Source organism: Argiope bruennichi, chromosome 1 (assembly GCF_947563725.1).
Source record: "Argiope bruennichi chromosome 1, qqArgBrue1.1, whole genome shotgun sequence".
NCBI lineage: Eukaryota > Metazoa > Arthropoda > Arachnida > Araneae > Araneidae > Argiope > Argiope bruennichi.
This window is the reverse complement of record NC_079151.1, coordinates 126,532,380-126,557,960: the sequence shown is the minus strand read 5'-3', so window position 1 is coordinate 126,557,960 and position 25,581 is coordinate 126,532,380. Positions and strand designations below refer to the sequence as shown.

Sequence of the window (25,581 nt, the reverse complement as noted above, 5' to 3'; positions counted from 1 at the left end):
GTACATCTTTCCCCACATTTATAGATATCTATAATTTTGAACGAAATCCATTTACATAAAGTCTGTCTGCCTAGCCGTTTAAGTGTAAAAGAATTCTATAACTACACAATGTAAAGAGCAACGCATATACATTTTGGTACACAGGCTTAGCATCCAAAAGATATATAGATATCAAATTTTGAATCAAATCCATCAAACGATTGACCGTCTGTCTATCTATACTTTTCCATGCATGTAAACGAAATGACTGAAATCGATGCAATAGTTATGTTGTCTTCGATTAAAACTATTGTTTTGTGTTAATTTTGGTATCAGTCAGCGGACAGAAAGGCTCAAAAATTAATATTATCGCGATAGACTCAGTGAAATTTTCTATATTTCGTAACTATTGTTCACCAATGCCATACAAGGTACTCGCTGCCTTATCCAAATTAAATATATTTATGTTAAGGATGGAAAAAAAGACCTTGATTGCAGAATATTTGAGAAAGTTTAGTGAAGACCACACCAGCTGGTTAAATATAAATTCATGAAAGGTTTTGAGAATTAGCTCACTAACTTCAGGAATGCATTATTATTATCCAGTAACTAAACATTCTAAAAATAAGTTTTCCAATGGCAGCTATTTGATTTCCGAATCCTTTTTTTCTAACCATAATAAATTAAAAAAATATCTTTCAATATATTTCGCAGCGATAATTTACATTATTTTAATTACTGCACTAACAAAATTAGTTGTGATGGTATCACAATTTTTTTTCCAATACATTAATGTTACATAAATACGTATTAATTTTTAAAAACAATTCAAAGACAGAAGATTCAAGCACAAAATATTGTCATGTTACGATGTTCAAAACAAAATAAGTATTGGTTTTTTTAAATTTTTTCAAGTACGAAATATACATGTAGGAAGCATTTTACACGTCAAACTATTCTAACTCGAAATTTCGAACCTCTCCGATGAACACATTTTTAGAATTAGTCTATCTCTGAACAAAGTAACTCACAACTCCTTAAGTTACATGGATGAAATTTGATATATGGCATTGGCATCAAATTTGTAGATGTATATCAATTTTCTAACGGCAGAAGCATTCAAAGCGGAAGGACATCTGTTCGACTGTTCGAATATAAGTTAACACGAGAACTACAAAACGAAGAGAGCTAGATAGATTCAATTCAATACACAGATTTAGCATCTATAATTAGGACAACTGTCAAGTTTTGAGCCAAAAGCAACAATAGATTGACCGTCTGTCGGTCTGAAAGTTAGAAACATGAAAGCGCGATAATTCAGAAATGCAATGACTTAAATATATCAAATTTGGTATGGGATTTAGTGACTACAAGTGCAGTTTTGTGTCAAATTTTTTTTTCAATCGGTCGAGAAAATATATCTAAAACACAAATTCGAATTTTTGATACTATTAACGAATGCCAGGGATTAATGGCCAGATAACTCGCCAAGAATGACACGACAGATTCATTAAATAGCTAAAGTCATGCCAAAAGTTAATATTTCTTAAATATTGAACCCAGTGTTATGTAAGGCGTTCTCTGGCATGGTAAGCGTATTAAAGAGTATGCGAGAAAGTTTTCTGGAGACCACTCCCACTGGTTTTAATTTGCTCTTAACACAGTTTTCTAACAGACGGCCACATCTATTTTAACGCCCTCTTACAGCGATAAATTATTATTTTCATTCTCCTGATAAGTAAGTAAGACGATAAATATTACTATTACTTAAAGAAATTCCTAAATAAGTTAATCAGAGCCACATTGGGTACTTAGCTGTTATCATATGAAAACAAAGTCAGTGAAGAAAAACATACGCCCTTGTCATAGGATCATTCTGCAGATGATTCTGCAGCAGCATGGTGATTTGGTTGTAAATATTTATTTTAAGGCCCACTTGGTATCTTGAGGTCATGACCTCCTTTTGATATGTCCTTTAAGTTTCATAAAGTCGTGAAGACTAAACCAGATTTGATTTCAGATGTAACAAGTTAATCTGATGTTATGATGGCTGCTACTTATTTAACGTCTCTCCTGTTGATATTAGCGTGTAAAATATGTAAGTAATTCATAACTTTTTTCCTTGTAGAGGGCTATAAAAGCACTGAATTTTAGTAATATGATGAAATAGCATTGGAAATATAAACAACAATAATTCAAATTATTCTCATTTGAATTTTGATGAGTCATTAATGCATAAATGTGAAAATTTCGCAATAATTGTAGTTTTTCTTGCTAAATATCAAATATATATATATATTTCATTTTTTTTACCTGGGATTTAAATTTTTTTGAGTATATATATATATATATATATATATATATATATATATATATATATATATATATATATATATATATATATATATATATATATATATCGTGTATCAGCCGCCTTTAGCAATGGTCTTTTTTTGCCAACAGGAATTTTGGTTGTTTTCAATTTTAATTAAACTATTTTGTGTATAGCCTGATATTTAAGATTTTCTTAAGCTGTACAGCTGTTATTTTAATGTCCTTCACGTTTCCTTCCATTATGCACATGAAACTCTCTTACTGAAATAAATTATTTGAAAAATATAAATTTCTTTGTCATACAGCATCCAACTGTATGTTGTATTGCACAGTACAGTTTTATTCTCTTTATAAAGTATATAGAGGAATCCATCAATAAAATAACTTTTTTTTATTTTATTTAGCTTTTTTATTAAAAAATATCCTTATTTAATTTGATCAATTTCATGAGGAAGATAACAGAATTGGAACATGATGGCGATCTTCAGAGACCAATTCGTTCATCGAGAATATCGATTGCGTTTCATTTCAATCGAATCGAGTGAATAAATAAGTATTAATGATTAATTTAACAAATTACTTTTATTTTTTACTGTATTAATTTGATCAATTTTATGAGGTTGATAACAGAATTGGAACATGATGGCGATCTTCAGAGACCAATTCGTTCATCGAGAATATCGATTGCGTTTCATTTCAATCGAATCGAGTGAATAAATAAGTATTAATGATTAATTTAACAAATTACTTTTATTTTTTACTGTATTAATTTGATCAATTTTATGAGGTTGATAACAGAATTGGAACATGATGGCGATCTTCAGAGACCAATTCGTTCATCGAGAATATCGATTGCGTTTCATTTCAATCAAATCGAGTGAATAAATATGTATTAATGATTAATTTAACAAATTACTTTTATTTTTTATTGTATTAATTTGATCAATTTCATGAGGATGATAACAGAATTGGAACATGATGGCGATCTTCAGAGACCAATTCGTTCATCGAGAATATCGATTGCGTTTCATTTCAATCGAATCGAGTGAATAAATAAGTATTAATGATTAATTTAACAAATTACTTTTATTTTTTATTGTATTAATTTGATCAATTTCATGAGGTTGATAACAGAATTGGAACATGATGGCGATCTTCAGAGACCAATTCGTTCATCGAGAATATCGATTGCGTTTCATTTCAATCGAATCGAATGAATAAATAAGTATTAATGATTAATTTAACAAATTACTTTTATTTTTTACTGTATTAATTTGATCAATTTTATGAGGTTGATAACAGAATTGGAACATGATGGCGATCTTCAGAGACCAATTCGTTCATCGAGAATATCGATTGCGTTTCATTTCAATCAAATCGAGTGAATAAATATGTATTAATGATTAATTTAACAAATTACTTTTATTTTTTATTGTATTAATTTGATCAATTTCATGAGGATGATAACAGAATTGAAACATGATGGCGATCTTCAGAGACCAATTCGTTCATCGAGAATATCGATTGCGTTTCATTTCAATCGAATCGAGTGAATAAATAAGTATTAATGATTAATTTAACAAATTACTTTTAAACTTCAAATTCCGATAGAAATTGAAGCCGTTTTATTTTAATTTCGTTGCATATGTTCTGTTTATTTTGGAACTCAGTCAGATGCTGTGATGATTTTCAAATAAAGTATCGCTAGGTTCAACTTGTGTGAGTGCGAGAGGAAGGTTGGTTAAAAATATATTATAATTCTAGTTGCCAAATAAATAAGTTGGTAAAAAAATACAATTTCTGTGAATTATAGAGTTTTGGGATAATATTAATACTGTTGCAAGTTGAATTGATCAGACTTATATCTTGTTCTTATCTACTTCATTGCTTTCACTTATTGTCAAAGTATTAATGTTGTTGTTGTTGTTTCTAATGGTACTTGTCATAGACAAGCCTGCTGACGCGATTTTAAGCCGGGAGAGTGTCTTTTGTTTTTCAGTAGTGCCATCTAGGACCAAGAGTACATCTTAGCAACTCACGCGTCACAACCCTTTTATGGGGCGGACTTCATTCAGTTCTAAAAAAGCCCGAAGACTCTAAAATATAGCGGAAAATTCAAGAGGAAATAAGCAGGCTTTTTCTTGCATCCATTGTGTTTATTTTTCTGAATAAAAACGTTTCAACAGTTATTAGTTACAGTTAATGAAACTAATACTAAATAAAAGATAGGTAGACATGACACTAATTATTTAAGTGTAACTTCCTTTTTTAACACCCCTAGTATAATATCCCAGATATTAATTAAAATCGTTTTTGCAGATGTTGTGTCCACCGAAGAATGCACATTGGTAACTGGAACTTCTGGGACCATTGCAAACGAAAAGCGTGCCAATATCTATTCGAAATGTTGGCATATCATTGTCCCGCAAAATAGTAATATACATATCACAATGGAATCGTTTGGGTCAGAAATGGTAAGTTGAAAAATATCATATAGATAAGAAGGTTTTTTTCCCCTTCAAATTTCAATGTGCCATGAAAACAAGAGATCAAAATTTATGTAGTCATCGACAAGAAAATAGAATACCTCTGTAACGTTGTTATTTAATATTGTATCTTCACAAAATTGGCGAGGATAGAAATGGATTGAAGGACAGGTGTGTTGAGATATATAAACTAATTAACCGATTTAATTAACATAGTTTATTAACTGTCATCTCGAAATTTTTCCATTAAGGAAATAAATTTTTTTTTATAATTTGATTTAACGAGTCGTTTTATATATGTGTATCTAATCTCTTTCTGAAATTCGTGATAGTTCTTGAGGTATACTTAATTTCGTTTTCTGTAAACTTCGCTCTAAAAGAGCCAAACCACTAGGGGCCGCATTTTAAATACGTCTAAGCTCTTAATAGAAAAATAAGACTTTTTTCGCATTTTTATCCCAGGAATTTCGGAGGAGTAAACAACAGGACACAAATTTATCCTTAATATGAATACGTTTTTTTTTTTGAAAATATAAATAATTTTTCTTTTTATTTAAATATTGAAGCATTTCCATTACTTTTAAAATCAATTCACCATTCAGTCGTTTTCAGCAGATCCCTCTCTAAGAAATAAACATACATCTTATTTTTTATAAAGAATGAAATTAATTTTTTTTATAATGAATGTTCAACACATTTTTTTTAAAAAAAATTCACTGATTGGGGAAATGAGAAGCCGGAATGGTATTTTAAACCATTAAAATTATCGGTGTTTAAAAAAGGATGGACACTTATTTTCAGGCGGAAACAATCGTAATTCGGATAGAAAATTTATTGAGTTTACAAGTGCCTTGAGTTTACAAGTGCAAGAACGAAAACTGCCTAACAAATTTTTTTTTCAATTTTAGTTTGGTAATAGTGGGGAAAACTTGCCTTTAAGGTTTATAAAGAATAATTGAAAATTTTGTTGCAATATTGCAACATCCTTAGGTTCCGCAGAGAGCTTGAAATTTGAAAAAAAAAAAAAAAGACTGACAAATTTTAAAATAAGCCTTAAAATTTATTTTTCCCATTTCAGTTTGGTTCAGTTCAGAGAAAAGGGTTCCTTTTAGGTTTAATTTTTTTTTAAATTTGGTTGCAATACAATGACATTTTAAAGTGCCACAAAGAACTTAAAGTTTGTAAAAAATTGAAAAATTATAAACTTTGATAAAAAGAATTTTATGAATTTTTCGTAGATATGATGTTACAAAAGATGGTTTTAAATACATATCGCACTACAACTCGAAAAATTCTTAATTACAAAATATAATAATAATAAAAAAAATATTAAATGTTAAATTTGGTTTCTTACTTTTGTATCGTTAAGGATTCAAAGGCTACTTTTCTTCTGCTCCATTGCTCCTTTAAACTGATTTTTTGTATTAAATTTTGGCACATTCACACGTGAGTCAATTTTTTCTTTCATGTATCCTTCTCTTGCGACTGAACCACAGACATTTTGGACCGATTCGAACATCAGTTTTACAGCTCTTTCCAAAGCTTGCGTGTGACAAGGAAGCAAGAGAAAGTCGATAACCGAGTCCGTTATATTATTTGGTTCAACTTCAGATGTCTTCAGTATAAAGTGTATTTGAGAGAGTCACTGGAAACATGTTTTAACAAGGGGGCTCAGTTACGTAATTTTCAGACCATGAGATCATGTCCACGCAATCCTTTGCATCGTAGTTTATTTTTGGAACTTTGAACTTACTATGTCTATACTTTTTGTTCTTGCTTTTAAAACACGTTGCAAACCAAGTTCTCTTTGAATTTTACGTCCATCACTTAGCATGTATAAAAGGATATTTTCTGGAGCAGCAAAGTATCCATTTCTTTGAATAATCTGGTCTTGAAATCGTTACAGAGATAGCGTGAATATGAGATAAGATTAAACATATGTTTGAAACCATACGTACATGACGGTTCTAACTTAATATTAAACCACACAAGCATTATACACTTTCACAATGTATTCAGCCAGAGTTTTAAGATTTTCAGTTGCCACATACAGTCGAAGCAAGCGATTGGCTAATGTCAGCCACCTGGAGTGAGCAAGTTTTCTAGGGTTTCTTAAAGATAAATCTAGTGATCAATTTCCACTTCATACAGAGATATACATATCCAATAAATATTTTTGATCTGTATTTAAATCATTTTTGTTTTCCAGAAGACGAGGGATATTTTCAATTGGCAAGAAGGTAACCACAGGAAGACTAGCACAGTTTTCTAGCTGCTGACCTATTTAGCCTTTAAACTCATTAGGTCCTTTCATTTTACCATAAAGTGGCAAAAAAGATGTCGCAGTGATAGCTCATTACAATGGAACAAACAGATTAACCATTGTAAAGGTCTTCCTATTTCCTTCTCCATCAAAAAAATCACACCATTATTATACCCAGTGTTTACAACGGTTCCATCACACCCAACAGCAGTAAAGTTCAGAAGTTGCTTGTTGTGTTCTCTATATTTTAGAAATTCCAGTATACTGTCTGTTATGTCTTTTCCGGTGCCAGATTTAGGTGTTACATGACCTAAAATCTTTGAGTTTGGTTCCTCTATTAGTGAAACGTGCACTTCTGAAATAACTTTTTTATACAACTTACTACCTCTCTTTTCTTGAAAAATTGTTATGTCTTTCCTCCCATTAAAAAACAATACACTATTTTCGATTATCTGAGCATAAAGATTGTCTTTAATGAGAACTCTTCGATTTGTTGATCTCGCTCTTCTAATTTTCATCCTGTCCATTACATAGGATTTGTCTTCTTCTCTTATTAGACCCAAGTTCTGTAAAGCAGCACTAGCTATAGCTGAAGCAGCTCTATCTGATATTCCGATACGGTCAGCAATGGAAGTTACAGATGACAATTTAATACGCATTTGAGTGCTTTTCTCTTCGTTCAGTTTCGAAGGGTTCGGTAGTTTTATTTCTTCTTGTTTATTTGATGGATTTGGTTGGTCTGTCTCTTCTTGTATGTGCTTTTTTTAAAAAACCCTGTTTTTCTTCAGCTCTGCCAATAACCATTTCTGGAACACTAATATTTTTGTAGTTGTTTACTTTTTCTTCCGCAAAGCGCTTGTGGTAGCTACATCAATGTTACCTATAATCATTTTCCTGTTAGAGCGTTGATCGTTTAGAAACTCTTTTTCCATAACTGGTACTTTTCGTTTTCTTTTATACAAGTGCAAGTATTAAAATTTACACATTTACAGGCAGTAATATCAAATAAACGTTTAGCTTCTTCTCTAAATTTTCTGAGGTTGGAATCAAACTTATTTGAAATTTTTCTGTTTTTAGACTTAAATAAATTCCTGTATTTATCAGGATAAACTTTTATAATTGGCAAAATTCTTTTGCTAGAAATGACGGGAATAGAAGGTCTTCGCTATATTTGTTCTATTTTGCGAACTAAAGTGCCCCATATTTCACTTACAGAAGGATCCTTCTCTGAAGCAATTTTGAGGTTATGTCTAATATAACAATAGCGCTTCATAATAGATTCGTAAATAAGCAGTTCAACTTCAAGCAAATCCCTAAATTTCCTAAAAATAGGACATTTTGACGTTTGTCTTGTCTTCACTAACTTAACTTGAGCCATTTTTACTTACTACAAAGTTCACAAGAGGATAAATTCAAAAATCAGTTACGTTAATCATTACACAACAGACGGAGCGGAGACTCAAACTCAACTGAACTCGGCACCAGCTCTGATCTCATCACCAAACGCAGACATAACTCCGCCTCCCCTCAATAACATCTACTTCAGTGATGACTCAGCTTTCTGGATGCCATACCAATGCAAAAGTAAAACTATTTTTATTTTTCTATCCATAGTATAACGCTTATTTAAAGCTATTTATTTCCTAATTAAGGCTCGCAAAAATCTTTAAAAAGTGCAAAAAGAGTGTTTTATGAAACTTGAACGTCTTTGTGGCACCACAAGATGTATTTTAATATTTTTTATAATTTTTATTTATCTTATCTATACCAAAAGACATCTTTTCCATGCCATTAAAAATGAAAAATCAAAATTCGATTATTTCGTCAAAAAAAACTTTAAAATGTAGCAAAAATTTCAATTTTATGAAATTTTAACGCTCTTGCGGCACCTCAAGACGTACTCTGATATTGCTCATATTTATAATTTATTTTATCTACACCAAAAGGCAACTTCGGTGGAAAAGTTCGTTCCACCCTAATGGACATTCTTTCATGCAACAGCTGTAGTAATAAAGATAAATAAATACAAACAAATTGAACCAAAAACATTATCATTTTACAATACCTCGAACTAGATGTGCGAAAAAAAAGGTTTTTCAGTTACTTCAATAAACCCTTTTCTCTTCAAAATTTACATACCTAATAATGATTGAAGTTTGTTCCTCATGGGAAATACCAGGAATACAATTCATTTGGATACTATAGTACGTGGCTGTTTTTATATTGTGTTTAATTTTGTTAAGGACTTCATTTCCTACCGCAGAAATAATTTGTTCTTGTGATCTATTGCTAAATGATGTATAGTTCTATTTTTAGAATTCATTATTTTGTTTAGGTGATCCATTACCACAGGTCGTATTTACTTAAAAATTCGATTAAAAATGTCCGTTTTTAGGAGTACCGATTATTACGCTGGTTCCTCGAAGTGGAAGATTATTACACGCTACATATAGAATCACATCTACAATTCTTTGAAATAGTAATTTGAGTTGTGCCGTTGCCTTACTTATATTAACTTTATTTGTTTTATCAATAGTCGAACATAAATTTAGTCGTTTTAGTAAATCTTTCTAACCAATAAACGAATTAAAATGACAATTAGAAAGCTCACGATCTTGGATTACACTTGACAGCTTTCTTCACTCATTTTAGCCACCTACAAATCGTCTAATTTGGTCATTTCCTCTTCTTTTGGAAAATAGTATAAAGTAAAATAAGGAGTCTTGCATTTTTGAATAAATTTACCAGCTGCGAAATTGGGTTTCACTATTTGACATTTTTTAAAAAGTAGTATGTAGTGGAGAATGACCTACCTTTAGCATTTTTAGCAGAAACACCTTTATGTTACAGGTCTGATTTTAACACAAAACATTCTAAATTGATCAGTTAGAATACTTGGCCATAAAACAAGATCTTTTATATTCTCCTGATCGTATTTGTTATTGTCATTGTCTTCTGATTCGGTCATATTTGTGTAAACACACGGTTCTTTCACCGTTTCAACATTTTCATTGCAAGACTGTGTAGTTGGAGTAAAAATTTCTTCCCCAGTTGAAGTTTGAATTGTAATTTCTGAAGTTGAAGCATTTCTTTTCCAGAATTACTTAGAAGTCAAGAAAAGTGATATATTTGTGACTTCTTGTGAAGTTTAGCTTTTCTTCTTTTTTCTTTTTTGACACCCAGAGCGATATTTCATTGGCATGGACATGGTTATATCTAACAGTATTAAGCAGTTTATAGAATGAATTATCAAATTAATATATGCTATACTGTACGCTATTACCTAGTAAGTGAGATAAGTGACTGTAAATCCACTTATCTTATATCAATAATATTTGCACGCTTGCACTAGACTATAATATATACTGTAAACTTCGTATATTTTCAAATCCATCGACTGCTCCTTTTAAACGTCTTCCTTAATTCTTCTTATTCCAGTCGTGTCCAGTAAAGAAGTAATGCAGTGTGCAATGCTAGGAAATGATCGTTTAATTTATCTTCGTTTTACTTTTTGTTTCAACAATTAAATATAAACAAACATACACAGATGCACGCATAAAAATATTACATTAGATGTAAAAAAAAGTAAATACAAGTCCATTTGAACCCAGTCTCAACCTCCTTCCACAAGGTGCGATTTCAGGTCGTTGCTTTCGCCCAGAAGTTGCACCGCGCCGTCTTAACCTGTCTGAAGGGGTTTCCTTATTCATAAATGAACTTTTTTCAAAGGTAGCGATTATTGCCTAATATTGGCGTGGTTGGCTGAGTCGATGCTCAGCCAACCACGTGGAAACAAACTTGTATACTTTCAGTACGTGTAAACGCTATTTTCAGAACACTATTTTAATTCTTAATGAGGTTGGACTCCCCTCAGTCGTGGGGCCCCGGTGCATAGCACCCGCCGCACCCAAGATGGTCGGCCCTGGAGACATCGAACACCGTTTGAATTTCTTTACGATATTAGATAACACTGTTAGGAATTGCATTTAAAGTTACGTTTGAATAATTTATTAAAATTAGAGAAAAATTGTCTGGCAAGTAAATAAAAAATTATAAAATAACGATTCAAATAATAATGTCACTGTCGTGGCTGGTTCGTGAGTGCTTTCAATAAATAGGCAAATAGAAAACTTAACAAATTTATTGCAGATTCGTTCGAGTTACTCTGCTCAGTAACTCCTTCTCCTTCAAGAGCAAACACTCGAATGACATCACTCTTTTAATTACACTCGCGCTAGTTGCCTAGCGCCATCTATGAACGTTTATTTTCTTACGCTTCAAATTCCAATCACTACAGTCACTTTAATTAAACTGCGCTCTGATATCACCATTAGAAAGGATTATGCTTCAAATTAGAGATTGTGCTTGAAAAAACTGAACTTTTTAAATGAGGGTGTCAAATACTTGGTTGGCATGGACCCATTAAAATGTACGAATAAATCTCTTCAAATTCATAAATTATAACAAAATTATCCAAAATATTACTGTTACTGTATGTTTATTTTAAAAATATTTTGATGCCTTACTGATCACAAAAACAAACTATTTATTCTTTTTTAACTGGAAATCCTATCTCCAACTAAATTTCTTTTGTAATTATTGTTATTTACGAATAGAAAAGGAATAACAAATTTAACGCAAGATTTAAATTTGCTACCATTTGTGCATTAAAGTGTTGACAACCCTATTAAAAAACATTTGACTGCTGATAGTTTAGAGTTCGTAAAAATGGGGCGTTACAAGAATAGAACAACAAATTTCCCTTGTTGAATAATGTTTCAAAAATAATGAAAGGTCTGGAGGTCAAGATTTCAAAATTTGAGAACTGGCCCCTTTAATCGTGCGATTGAACCCCATTGGATTTATTTTTATGGAGATATTTACACAAAATTTGAATTAAATAAAAAACACAGTTTTTTTTCTTTAAATTGTTATATTTTTATTGAATCGTAAAGTTCAAAGGATAGGGTTATGTATGGAAAAGCACATAGGGCAAACGGCTTTTACGGCTTTACTAGCACATACGCACTTTTTTGCCGAAATTTTCCATGACAATTTTGCATAAATGTGGCTGAATTTCGTTGATGTAACATTGAATTTTCTTCTTCAATGTGCGTGTGTTTGTGGGTTTGTTGGCATAGTTATTTGACTTCAAATAACCCCATAAAAAGAAATCCAGTTAAATCACATGAGGCCATTTCTCTAATTTTCGCACTATGGTAGCCAGATTTTCATTATTTTTAAAATATTGTTCAACAATGAAAACACGTTGTTTTATCGTGTAACGATCCAATTATAACAAGCCAAAATTATCAGTTATCATATAGTTTTTTTAATAGGTTTGTCAACACTTTACTGCGCAAATGGTAGCAAATTCAATTTTTGCTTTAATTTTAGGACAACCTTTATATGTAAAGGTATCTTCAAAATGCACAAAGAATAAGTATCTTTCCCATGAGGTTAATAAAATGATTTTTTTTTCAGGACTGCAGAACTACTAAAGTGGAAATTTCTGTAATTGATAGAAATGAAATATACTTCTTTTGTCCCAAACGATACGGCTTTTATGAACGCCCCAACTGGGATATCTTGATTTTAAACGATGATTTAAGGGTGGAGCACAAAATATTAGAAGTTGATAGTGCTAAAACAAGCCGTTTTTCCATTAGATATCACTTTGGTAAGTTTTCGACCGACATATAACGGAGAACGAAAAATGAAGTTATATTTCTTTATTTATGGTAATGTTGATGACCGATTCTAGAACAAATATGCCATAAACAAATCAAATACATGATTCGATGACATATAATCAAAATTATGAAATTTCTACAAAAAAAGACGAATATCACCCTTATAAAGTTTCGCAAAGAAAATTCAAAAAGACCAAGTTTTATTTTTCATAATTTGCAGCTTATAAAATGTTGCGCAATTGCTTTATAAATTAATTAGCCGTCTTTGGCGATCAGCCGATTCGCCAATATTAATAATCGCTAAAATTTGCAATTTAAATATTTTATGTAACTTGGTGTCTTAATAGCTTTCTCTGCAAAATATTTTTAAGCTTCAGATTTTGATAATTATATACATCAGTTATACTATTTATGTAGGTCTTAAACAATTCATTCTATTACTTATCAATCTCAGTAATTTTTTGATAGCTCTCATAAAATTTCTATTTTAAATTAGAGTGGAAATATTAAACTGCAATTAATACAAAAGCAGTTTTTACTGAAACCAACCATGTCTTTTTGTATAAATATGGAAATTGACAGCAGAGTCGTTCTGCATTGAAGTTCTATGTGCGCTGTAGAATAAATTTCGTAATGTATATAATATCTTAAAGAATTATTTAACAAAAATTTCTCTGATTCATCGTAAAATTCAGTTTTTAGTTTTACTTTCAAAATATTTAAATGATGTAAATAAAAATATTTTATTTTATTTCAGTCAGAGAATGTACTTATGAAAACATTATGAAGTTTAAATTTTACACAGTCCTTTCGTCTTAAGGAATCGAATATACAGGGTGTTCATTAATTTTTGTTGGGGTTTCCGTACCTCATAACTTTCGAATAAAAAATATTACGCAAAAACCGATTACGTATTCGTAAATTACAACTCAAAGAATTTTATTAATGATATTAAAGTGTAAAGCTTGCACAATTTGCACTTTGTAGGCATTCAGCTGAAGGCGATTCTTTGAGTTGTACTTTACGAATACATAATTCTTTGAGTTGTAATTTACGTATTCATAATTCTTTGAGTTGTAATTTACGAATATATAATTCTTTGAGTTGTAATTTACGTATTCATAATTCTTTGAGTTGTAATTTAAGTATTCATAATTCTTTGAGTTGTAATTTACGAATACATAATCGGTTTTTGGTAATATTTTTTATTCGAAAGTTATGAGGTGCGGAAACCCCGACAATAATTAATGAACACCCTATATATTGCGAAATATTCTTGATATTTCAACCTTTAAATAGATAAATAAACGCATTTGTCTTCTGCGATCAAAACTGACCGATTTATGAAGTTTTTATTTATCAATTTTAGAACAATCATAATAATAGCCCAATCACTGCCGAAAAACCCTGGCAGAATATTTGATATTTTTGATGAAGTCAATGAAATGGTCTGAAATTGTCACTTTTTATAGAAGAGTGATATTCAAATTTCATAAATTAGTCAGTTTTAGTGATTGATTTAGTTGATTTCAGTTCAATAATTTTTATTTAAACTATTGATGTTTCAAGAATATTTTGTTAAATGTGATTCAAAAGGCATTTATTGGCTCATGTTAGATAAAATATAATTATTTAGTTCATTTAGACCAATTTGTTAGTAGATGTATGCCCGAAATTAGCTGATGAACGCTGATTAAAGTGATTATCCTATATATATTAAACCATGTTTGCCTATAATTAAACTTTTTTATTGAATTAATAATAGACATATTATAAAAGATCATAGAAAACTTTTCTTCCATTTACTTTTTATGAAAACATACCGTTTCAAATTATTTTTTCACTTCATAAATACACGTGGTGAAAATTACATTTTTATATATTTAATTTGCAATAATAGTTGATTTATTTTTTAATCTGAACTTCTGTAAAGGTGATGGCACCACGTTGATAAAAGCTAATTCTTCCAATGACGTGCTCGTGCAGATTAAATTTTATTTTTATTCTGTTCGAAATAAATTGTTGAAAAATAAGATTAAATTATTTTTTAAAAATTCATTAAAATAGAAATTTAATTTATAGGTTAACATTAGAATCATTAAAAAGTTTATTTTCTGAACTTCAATATGATGTAAAAATCAATTTTGTGCTATAATATTTTCGGAAGTTATAGCGGAAAAACGCTAAAATTTCGCTTAATTTTTAATTAATTAAAATTTTAATTTACAATTTTAAAAAATACCTCCTAGATGCACATTTCCTACCTCCAAGGTATACATATGCAAAATGTGGTAGTTGTATGTCAAACGGTCTGGCCTGTAGAGCGCCAACACACACATACACACATTGGGCTTTATTATACGTATAGATATCTAGTGATATCTAAATACATACTCAATTTATCAACCTTCAAAAAAAAGCAATCACATGAAATATTTTATGTGAAAATAACGCACTCTTAAGATTATAATTATGTACAGTGAGAGAGACAAATGAGGACATAATGTATTCTCAACAATGCCCATCATTGATCGAAATGCATGGAAATAATATCAGTAAAACCCACCGTATTAATGAATATAACCAAATAAATTGAGACTGTGCTTTACACCAGAAAATATCATTCATTCACAAATAATGGGAAAACGCGTAATCACATGAAATATTTTATGTGAAAATAACGCACGCTTAAGATTATAATTATGTACAGTGAGAGAGACAAATGAGGACATAATGTATTCCCAACAATGCCCATCATTGATCGAAATGCATGGAAATAATATCAGTAAAACCCTCCGTATTAATGAATATAACCAAATAAATTGAGACCTTCTTTACACCAGAAAATATCATTCATTCACAAATAATGGGAAAACGCGTAATCACATAAAATATTTTATGTGAAAATAACGCACTCTTAAGATTTTAATTATGTACAGTGAGAGAGAGAAATGAGGACAAAATGTATTCCCAACAATGCCCATCATTGATCGAAATGCATGGAAATAATATCAGTAAAACCCTCCGTATTAATGAATATAACCAAATAAATTGAGACCGTGCTTTACACCAGAAAATATCATTCATTCACAAATAATGGGAAAACGCGTAATCACATGAAATATTTTATGTGAAAATAACGCACTCTTAAGATTATAATTATGTACAGTGAGAGAGACAAATGAGGACAAAATGTATTCCCAACAATGCCCATCATTGATCGAAATGCATGGAAATAATATCAGTAAAACCCTCCGTATTAATGAATATAACCAAATAAATTGAGACTGTGCTTTACACCAGAAAATATCATTCATTCACAAATAATGGGAAAACGCGTAATCACATGAAATATTTTATGTGAAAATAACGCACTCATAAGATTATAATTATGTACAGTGAGAGAGACAAATGAGGACATAATGTATTCCCAACAATGCCCATCATTGATCGAAATGCATGGAAATAATATCAGTAAAACCCTCCGTATTAATGAATATAACCAAATAAATTGAGACCTTCTTTACACCAGAAAATATCATTCATTCACAAATAATGGGAAAACGCGTAATTACATGAAATATTTTATGTGAAAATAACGCACTCATAAGATTATAATTATGTACAGTGAGAGAGACAAATGAGGACATAATGCATTCCCAACAATGCCCATCATTGATCGAAATGCATGGAAATAATATCAGTAAAACCCTCCGTATTAATGAATATAACCAAATAAATTGAGAACTTCTTTACACCAGAAAATATCATTCATTCACAAATAATGGGAAAACGCGTAATTACATGAAATATTTTATGTGAAAATAACGCACTCTTAAGATTATAATTATGTACAGTGAGAGAGAGAAATGAGGACAAAATGTATTCCCAACAATGCCCATCATTGATCGAAATGCATGGAAATAATATCAGTAAAACCCTCCGTATTAATAAATATAACCAAATAAATTGAGACCGTGCTTTACACCAGAAAATATCATTCATTCACAAATAATGGGAAAACGCGTAATCACATGAAATATTTTATGTGAAAATAACGCACTCTTAAGATTATAATTATGTACAGTGAGAGAGACAAATGAGGACAAAATGTATTCCCAACAATGCCCATCATTGATCGAAATGCATGGAAATAATATCAGTAAAACCCTCCGTATTAATGAATATAACCAAATAAATTGAGACCGTGCTTTACACCAGAAAATATCATTCATTCACAAATAATGGGAAAACGCGTAATTACATGAAATATTTTATGTGAAAATAACGCACTCATAAGATTATAATTATGTACAGTGAGAGAGAGAAATGAGGACAAAATGTATTCCCAACAATGCCCATCATTGATCGAAATGCATGGAAATAATATCAGTAAAACCCTCCGTATTAATGAATATAACCAAATAAATTGAGACCGTGCTTTACACCAGAAAATATCATTTATTCACAAATAATGGGAAAACGCGTAATCACATGAAATATTTTATGTGAAAATAACGCACTCTTAAGATTATAATTATGTACAGTGAGAGAGACAAATGAGGACAAAATGTATTCCCAACAATGCCCATCATTGATCGAAATGCATGGAAATAATATCAGTAAAACCCTCCGTATTAATGAATATAACCAAATAAATTGAGACCGTGCTTTACACCAGAAAATATCATTCATTCACAAATAATGGGAAAACGCGTAATTACATGAAATATTTTATGTGAAAATAACGCACTCATAAGATTATAATTATGTACAGTGAGAGAGAGAAATGAGGACAAAATGTATTCCCAACAATGCCCATCATTGATCGAAATGCATGGAAATAATATCAGTAAAACCCTCCGTATTAATGAATATAACCAAATAAATTGAGACCGTGCTTTACACCAGAAAATATCATTCATTCACAAATAATGGGAAAACGCGTAATCACATGAAATATTTTATGTGAAAATAACGCACTCTTAAGATTATAATTATGTACAGTGAGAGAGACAAATGAGGACAAAATGTATTCCCAACAATGCCCATCATTGATCGAAATGCATGGAAATAATATCAGTAAAACCCTCCGTATTAATGAATATAACCAAATAAATTGAGACTGTGCTTTACACCAGAAAATATCATTCATTCACAAATAATGGGAAAACGCGTAATCACATGAAATATTTTATGTGAAAATAACGCACTCATAAGATTATAATTATGTACAGTGAGAGAGACAAATGAGGACATAATGTATTCCCAACAATGCCCATCATTGATCGAAATGCATGGAAATAATATCAGTAAAACCCTCCGTATTAATGAATATAACCAAATAAATTGAGACCTTCTTTACACCAGAAAATATCATTCATTCACAAATAATGGGAAAACGCGTAATTACATGAAATATTTTATGTGAAAATAACGCACTCATAAGATTATAATTATGTACAGTGAGAGAGACAAATGAGGACATAATGTATTCCCAACAATGCCCATCATTGATCGAAATGCATGGAAATAATATCAGTAAAACCCTCCGTATTAATGAATATAACCAAATAAATTGAGAACTTCTTTACACCAGAAAATATCATTCATTCACAAATAATGGGAAAACGCGTAATCACATGAAATATTTTATGTGAAAATAACGCACTCTTAAGATTATAATTATGTACAGTGAGAGAGACAAATGAGGACAAAATGTATTCCCAACAATGCCCATCATTGATCGAAATGCATGGAAATAATATCAGTAAAACCCTCCGTATTAATGAATATAACCAAATAAATTGAGACTGTGCTTTACACCAGAAAATATCATTCATTCACAAATAATGGGAAAACGCGTAATCACATGAAATATTTTATGTGAAAATAACGCACTCTTAAGATTATAATTATGTACAGTGAGAGAGACAAATGAGGACAAAATGTATTCCCAACAATGCCCATCATTGATCGAAATGCATGGAAATAATATCAGTAAAACCCTCCGTATTAATAAATATAACCAAATAAATTGAGACTGTGCTTTACACCAGAAAATATCATTCATTCACAAATAATGGGAAAACGCGTAATCACATGAAATATTTTATGTGAAAATAACGCACTCTTAAGATTTTAATTATGTACAGTGAGAGAGAGAAATGAGGACAAAATGTATTCCCAACAATGCCCATCATTGATCGAAATGCATGGAAATAATATCAGTAAAACCCTCCGTATTAATGAATATAACCAAATAAATTGAGACCGTGCTTTACACCAGAAAATATCATTCAATCACAAATAATGGGAAAACACGCAACGAAAATATGTGCCCCAACGAAATTGATTTATTTCATTCCGTGAAACCTAAACCAGCTTGAAACATGATTAATACTTGCAAGGATTTTTCTTTGAGAGTGGAACCACCGTTAATTAACAAAATATCTGTTACTTTGCCACTACGAAACAAGAACTTCCTTTGTTTTTCAAAGACTACATGCTCAAGTAACAAAAGAATCTCAAGGGACTGTCTTTAGAAAGGATTTTAAAAAAGAAATTAATTTTTAAAAAAAATATGTTTTTTTTTTTCATCTCAAAATCTTTTAAGCTCCAAAACATTTTTCCAGCTAGAAAAATTGAAAACGAGTTTAAAAACAAAATATTTTATTATTAATATTCTACTGTATATTTATATATGCCTTTCGATATCTTACCCCACTCTTTCGTGTTGATTTCCGTTTTCTTCTTTGTATTCTTCAGGTGATAATTTCTTACGACCTTGCCCTATATTAACCAGGCAGGAGAGTCGGCGGACATTCGAGCAAAATTGTAACTTTTTGTTAGCGATAAGTCTCCAAATGTGACAATCTTCTTTATCATTTTCTAATAACCCTAAAAGCAAAAAAACGAGCCATCAAAAGCTATAAATCGCCAATTTTCTGCTCGTGCATTTTGAGGTCTCAAAAACGTCAAACCCAATCAACATCAAGTTTTCACCAGATAATAGTTAAAATTTTAATTAAAGTTTAATTAAAATATCGAAGTATGCATATGCTAAATTTATTAGCTCTAGGTCAAGAATAAGCTTACTAGCTTAGAGAGCCCGAACACACGCATACATGCACAGAGGGAGAGAGAGAGACCGGCAATCATTTTTATTATAAGTAAGTTTGTGTACTCGCCTATTGCCCACACGAAAGGTTGAATATGAAACTATACTAAAATTAGATATTGTACGTCATCTACTTTAAATGATGTCTTGTAAGGTTAGTATCAGTGTAGTAACTTCATCGTTAATAAACTGATACCAACGTGACATCATGTGATCGTCTTTCCCTGTGATGGCATGTAATCATGTTTTGGTATAATAAAAACATATCGGCTGACAAAATAAAATATTCCAACACGAAATATCTGGTGCTCACATAATAATTATTTGTTACTCTGAAGAACAATTCTTTTAGTTATTGAATCATGTGGAATTAAAAGGAAATTCGAATTTTTTTACCACACTATTTTTTTTATCCGACTAGAAAGCAAGTGATGCTAACCGAATTTGAGCTCCAGTCACTAATTGATGTTTACTTTTTTACTTCATTCCTATTTTTTCTGTTATATTTACTGATAAAATTGTAAAAGATACTTAAAGTAAGATTGGTCCTAATATATTTCACAGTTTTAACTTTAAATATAAAATCAACTGGCTCAGAAAAGTGGGGCTTGCAATAAACATTTGAGCATTTATTTACATAAGTGGATTGTTTTAATTGACATTTCAGATTAATTTTGACATGCATAAGTAAGGATTCCCAATAAAGATGTTTCTTGTATAAAGTTGGTGCTTTAAACCGAGCCTATAGCCACAATTCAATTGAAACTTGTGCAATGTACAAAAAAATAAAACATCTATCTCTAAACAACATTTTAAATTTACGAAGAAAGTTTGTTGAAACTGAAAACATTTCAGACTGTAGAGAAAGTAACCGGTTAAGTCAACCATCTAACTCTCCGACCCGCCCGAAGGCACACGGATTTAAACCATAAAACTGAATGACCGGACCGCCGTAACAGCAACATTGGCGAGAACTGTGGTTGAGTCCTAAGGGCCGTCACCGGCCACGGTACAACCCTCCCCGAAGGAAGTACTTCCCGTCATCGATGGGAGGAGCCAGATCCCCCATCTATTAGTGTACCCTCCAGGGTGGCGAGATCCAACCACCATGCCGGAAGCATCTCATCCTCATTTCGAGGTATAGGAAATCAAGAGGTGTTAAGTCTGGGCATAGATGTTTTACCTCCAGAAAAGATAGAATTAATCTGGATAAAGAAAACTATTTGAATGAGGGAATTCTTCATTCAAAAAGACTCTGGAAATTTTGCCCCAGAGCAGAATGCGAACATTACTTTTGCCGAACTATGTATAGATTCAAATTATAATCTTGAGAAAAGACAAAAAATGTGTTATTATTGTCTGATAGCAAAAAAATCAGAAAAATATATTTCATATATTAGGTAAACATTTGGATCCAGTCTAAAAATATGAAAGAGGACGGAATGCGTCTTGACAATTAGGTATTGGTACAGTGTATCGAATTTTGCAAAAAAGACAAAACTTTCAAGCAGGAAAAATATAACTGCAAGCTTTATAATAAAATGATGAATTTTTAATTTGAGTGTTACTATAGAGATGGTTGACCATATAGACTGAAATCCACACACATAGTAGTAAGTAGTAATAGCAGATATAACATAATATGTAGAAACATATATAATATGTTTAAAATAATTCATAACAGTCCACACATTAATGTGTTGTGCGTACTAATGACCAGAAATGCCACAGGCTCATTTTTTTTTCTATCAGACAATAATAACATATTTTTTGTCTTTTCTCAAGATTATAATTTGAATCTATACATAGTTCGTATAAATTAATGTTCGCATTCTGCTCTGGGGCAAAATTTCCAAAGTCTTTTTGAATGAAGATTTCCCTCATTCAAATAGTTTTCCTTATCCAGATTAATTATATCTTTTCTGGAGATAAAACATCTATGCCCAGACTTAACACCTCTTGATTTCCTATTAGGGGTGTGATGTTACCGTTTCATAGTGTTTTTAAAATGCAGATTCGTGTAAGTGTAAAATCTGAAGCTCTTTTTCTTATTAGTGGATGTCTGTAGTCCAATAAAAAAGTAGCGGACTGTAGTTTTTTTTAAATAGTTTATTTACAAACTCAACAACGATATGCTAATTAAATTATTAAAGGATTAAAATATTATTAATAAATTATTAAAACATTGGATCACAGCCTCGCTTAACAGGAGGTAAATGTGAACAATAAATCATTGAATTTGGTCTCCTGCTTAGTAGAGGAGCATCTATCTCTTGATCCAGCTGTTACAGGAACTCAGTCGGAGCTGAAGGATTTCTACTTTCGCCACACCAGGGGAGGGGAGCTGGGGCTGCACTTGAGCGTAAACATCAGGAAGAAAACTAATAATGAGAAAATTTTTGGATCCAAACATTTTCTGCTTCGCCATGCTTTTTTTCAAATCCAAACAAATAATTTTTGGATCCTCCATTATTTTGAATACTGTTATTTTATTGATATTATAAATTATTTTTATGAGATTTTGATAATTTGAGGCATTTACTAATAATGCAATTTCCAGAAAATCTTCCGTGCTCTCCCGAAGATAACTTCCAATGCGACGATGGCGGATGCATTCCTAAAACTCAACAATGCGATGGAACTGAACAGTGTTCCGATGGCTCGGATGAAAAGGAATGCGGTATGTTAAAAATTATATTTCATTTTAGACTTGTATAAGTAAATAACCGAAAACTATGGCAATTAAACTGAAAGCATGAATTTATTTATATGACCCGAAATACACAAAACTAAAATATTAATATAAACAATATAATTTTAAAGTGAATCGTTTTCTCAGTAAAAAAACTAACATAGGAACAAATTTATTAATATGATCTTAATTCATTTTGCACTGTCCCAGCAAAAATATCTGTAGCATGGCACAAAATGTGTTAATGCATATTATCGATATGTTCGTAGATTCGCTGTAGGCACTGCTGGCATCATATTCTAGATTCCGATCCTCAGGAAAAATGATGAAACGTTTGCGCAATCCCAACATAATTTTTAGCGTATCTGCAAGTTGAATAGTCTTGTTTGTCATCGTCAAAAGTATCTTAGCTTAAAATCAGTGGAATATAAAAAACAGCGACAGGTTTGGAAAAATGTATTTGCTATGAAGAAAGAAAACAGGCTTCTGCCATTGTTTCAATCGAATAATTTAAGAGGTGAAATTTCATTATAAGTATAAAAAAACAAAAAACAAAAATTCTTTTAATGCTCTCTATTCTTTCAAATCCTTATCTTAACAGAGGAAGGATATTTAACATCGATTGATTTAATATAAAAACTGATATATGTTCGCTATGTATATGAATTTCTTAGAATACAAACTCAAAAAAGTGATTTTCTGTTCTAGGCGGCAAATCTCTGCTACACCCCATCATAGCTCACTACATCAATTTTCAAAAATAAGAGAAATTACAGAATTTTTCTTCAATCAGTCATATAATATAAGTTATTTATTATGAAAAGTAATAATTGCTCTATTATTATTATTATTATTGTATTTCACCGAATGTTTTAAAGATCATTTTAATATCAAATTTATAGACTCCTTGTCAACTAAATTGCACATATAATTAGATTGAAACATGAGTAAAAAATCTTTAGATAAACAGAAAATTTCTATTTCTTGTTAAATTTTGAGTTGATTATAAGAATAAGACAATGCTTTTGGAAACAAATGAGTTGAATATATTTCACATCATCTGATGTGTGAAAATTTTTTCTCAAAAACTCCTGAAAATCTAACAAGTTAAGTGATTCAATTGACACAAAACGAAACCAGTAATCCTGAATAAGACCTGGAATAAAGATATCCCATAACAGACTTTTAGTTGATAGTAAATATCATGTTCTTGCCAGGATGTGCACCGTTTGTTTTAGCAATACTATGTGCTATCATTTCTTTCTAATGTTGCATATTTTCCAAAGGACAAAAAAAAATTCGTTTGAAGTGGAAATGAAACTCACTGATTGGCGAAATCTTTTAGGTCTAGTAGTTTAAATTAGTTTAAGTAGTTAAGTAGTTAAGGTCTAGTAGTTTAAACGTTTGATTCTTGCTTAATAAATATTTATTAAGAAATTATTTTATATTTCCCTTCTCTAACAATAAAAATTACCGAATAGAGTCCATGTATTCAAATACTTAACCTTAATGATAATACCAGCATGATAACTAATATTTAAGTTTCTAGCTGAAGTCCTATTTTCCTGTAGAAGAAATTTTTATGGCTATTTGAATATTTTCAACTGATGCATATTAAGGTATATTGTACTGATAAATCATACCATGATAATTGAATATAGATATTAATGCATGGAGATCAGACCAATTTATTAATACAAACAGCACTGATATGAATTTCATATGGAGATCTTGCCCCAGAGATTCTTTTGAAGAGGTCAGTTGGTGAATCTGGTATATGATAATTCCCGCAGGAGAACGATGCTTTTGTAGATGATCTACCCATAAGTATTTGGACACTCATGCAAATGAAGATATCTGTGATCATGATCTACTTTACACCTTCTGTACTTAAATATCGCGTAGGAAAATATATCAAATTATAAAATTAATGAAAAATTAAGTCACATGCAAGATGCCACAAAATTCAGAGCTGCCTGACTTCGAGAAAGGCGTAATTCTTGGATATCATAGAAATCGTCATCTCTTAAGGGACATAAGTATTGCAAAATTGACAGTGGCTTTTGTGATTCAAATGTGGAAGATTAATGGTGATTGTCTGAAGGTGCTTCGACCCGGAAGACTCAAGAAATCAAGAGATAGCGACTGACGAGTGCTGCCGGAAAAAATTCTGAAAAACCTCACCAAACCGATGGCCCATATACTCCAGGAGTTCCAACAAGCCTCCGGGATTCTTGTTTCAATACATATACATACCATCTGTAAGAAAGCACATTTGCGTGGGTTCCATGGTCCTGCTGCCACCCATAAGCCTTTGTTTACAAAATCCAATCACACTACTCAGTTGAGGTAGTCAAAAGGCACTTCGAAATTGGCCTGTAGATGAATGAAAAGAGGTTCTTTGAAATGATGAATCATGATTCAATCCCTACCAATAGGATGGCAGAGTCTGAATTTGGTGTACGCATGGAGAACACTTTTGCCAGAATGCATTGTGCCTACTGTAAAGTTTGGTGGAAGGGCAATTCTGATCTAGAGCGTTTCTCGTGGTATGGATTGGGACTTTTGATCCCAATTCATAGCAAGTCCAAAGCCGACACGTACGCCACTATTCTAGACATAAATGTAGTTCCTACGCTGTTGCAGTTTCATGGATTGGATCATTGTTATTTCCAGGATGACAACGCCACTTGTCTGTGACGAGGTTCACCATGGACAAGTATGATGAAATGAGGTGAACCGACTGAACTGGTTTGCCCAGAGTACAGCCTTGAATCCTATAGAAAACCTCTGGGACGAGTTGGGTCAACGAATTATGGGATACAGGAGTCGTCCAAAATCCGTGAAAGAACTTACATGTCTTTTCCAAGCCGAGTAGAAAGAAAATACAACTGTCCATCATTCAAACAGTTGAGGAAAGCATGCTCCGGAGGGTTAAGGATGTAAATGTCCCAGGTGGAGACTCTACCAACTATTGAATACGAATAAATTGTGCTTATCTCTTTTATCATATC

At 31.3% G+C, this 25,581-nt stretch overlaps 1 protein-coding gene across 1 annotated transcript in view; it reads left to right on the top strand.

Moving 5' to 3' along the window:
* The first annotated feature begins 1,971 nt into the window (after positions 1–1,971).
* LOC129976586 (uncharacterized protein CG3556-like) overlaps positions 1,972–25,581 on the top strand; it is a 63,650-nt gene continuing 40,040 nt past the window's right edge. The window contains exons 1-4 of the mRNA XM_056090229.1: positions 1,972–2,077; positions 4,633–4,787; positions 12,547–12,742; positions 22,436–22,555. Of these exons, the coding sequence (XP_055946204.1) occupies positions 2,023–2,077; positions 4,633–4,787; positions 12,547–12,742; positions 22,436–22,555 (526 nt within the window). The 5' untranslated portion in view covers positions 1,972–2,022. The remainder of the gene's footprint in view (positions 2,078–4,632; positions 4,788–12,546; positions 12,743–22,435; positions 22,556–25,581) is intronic.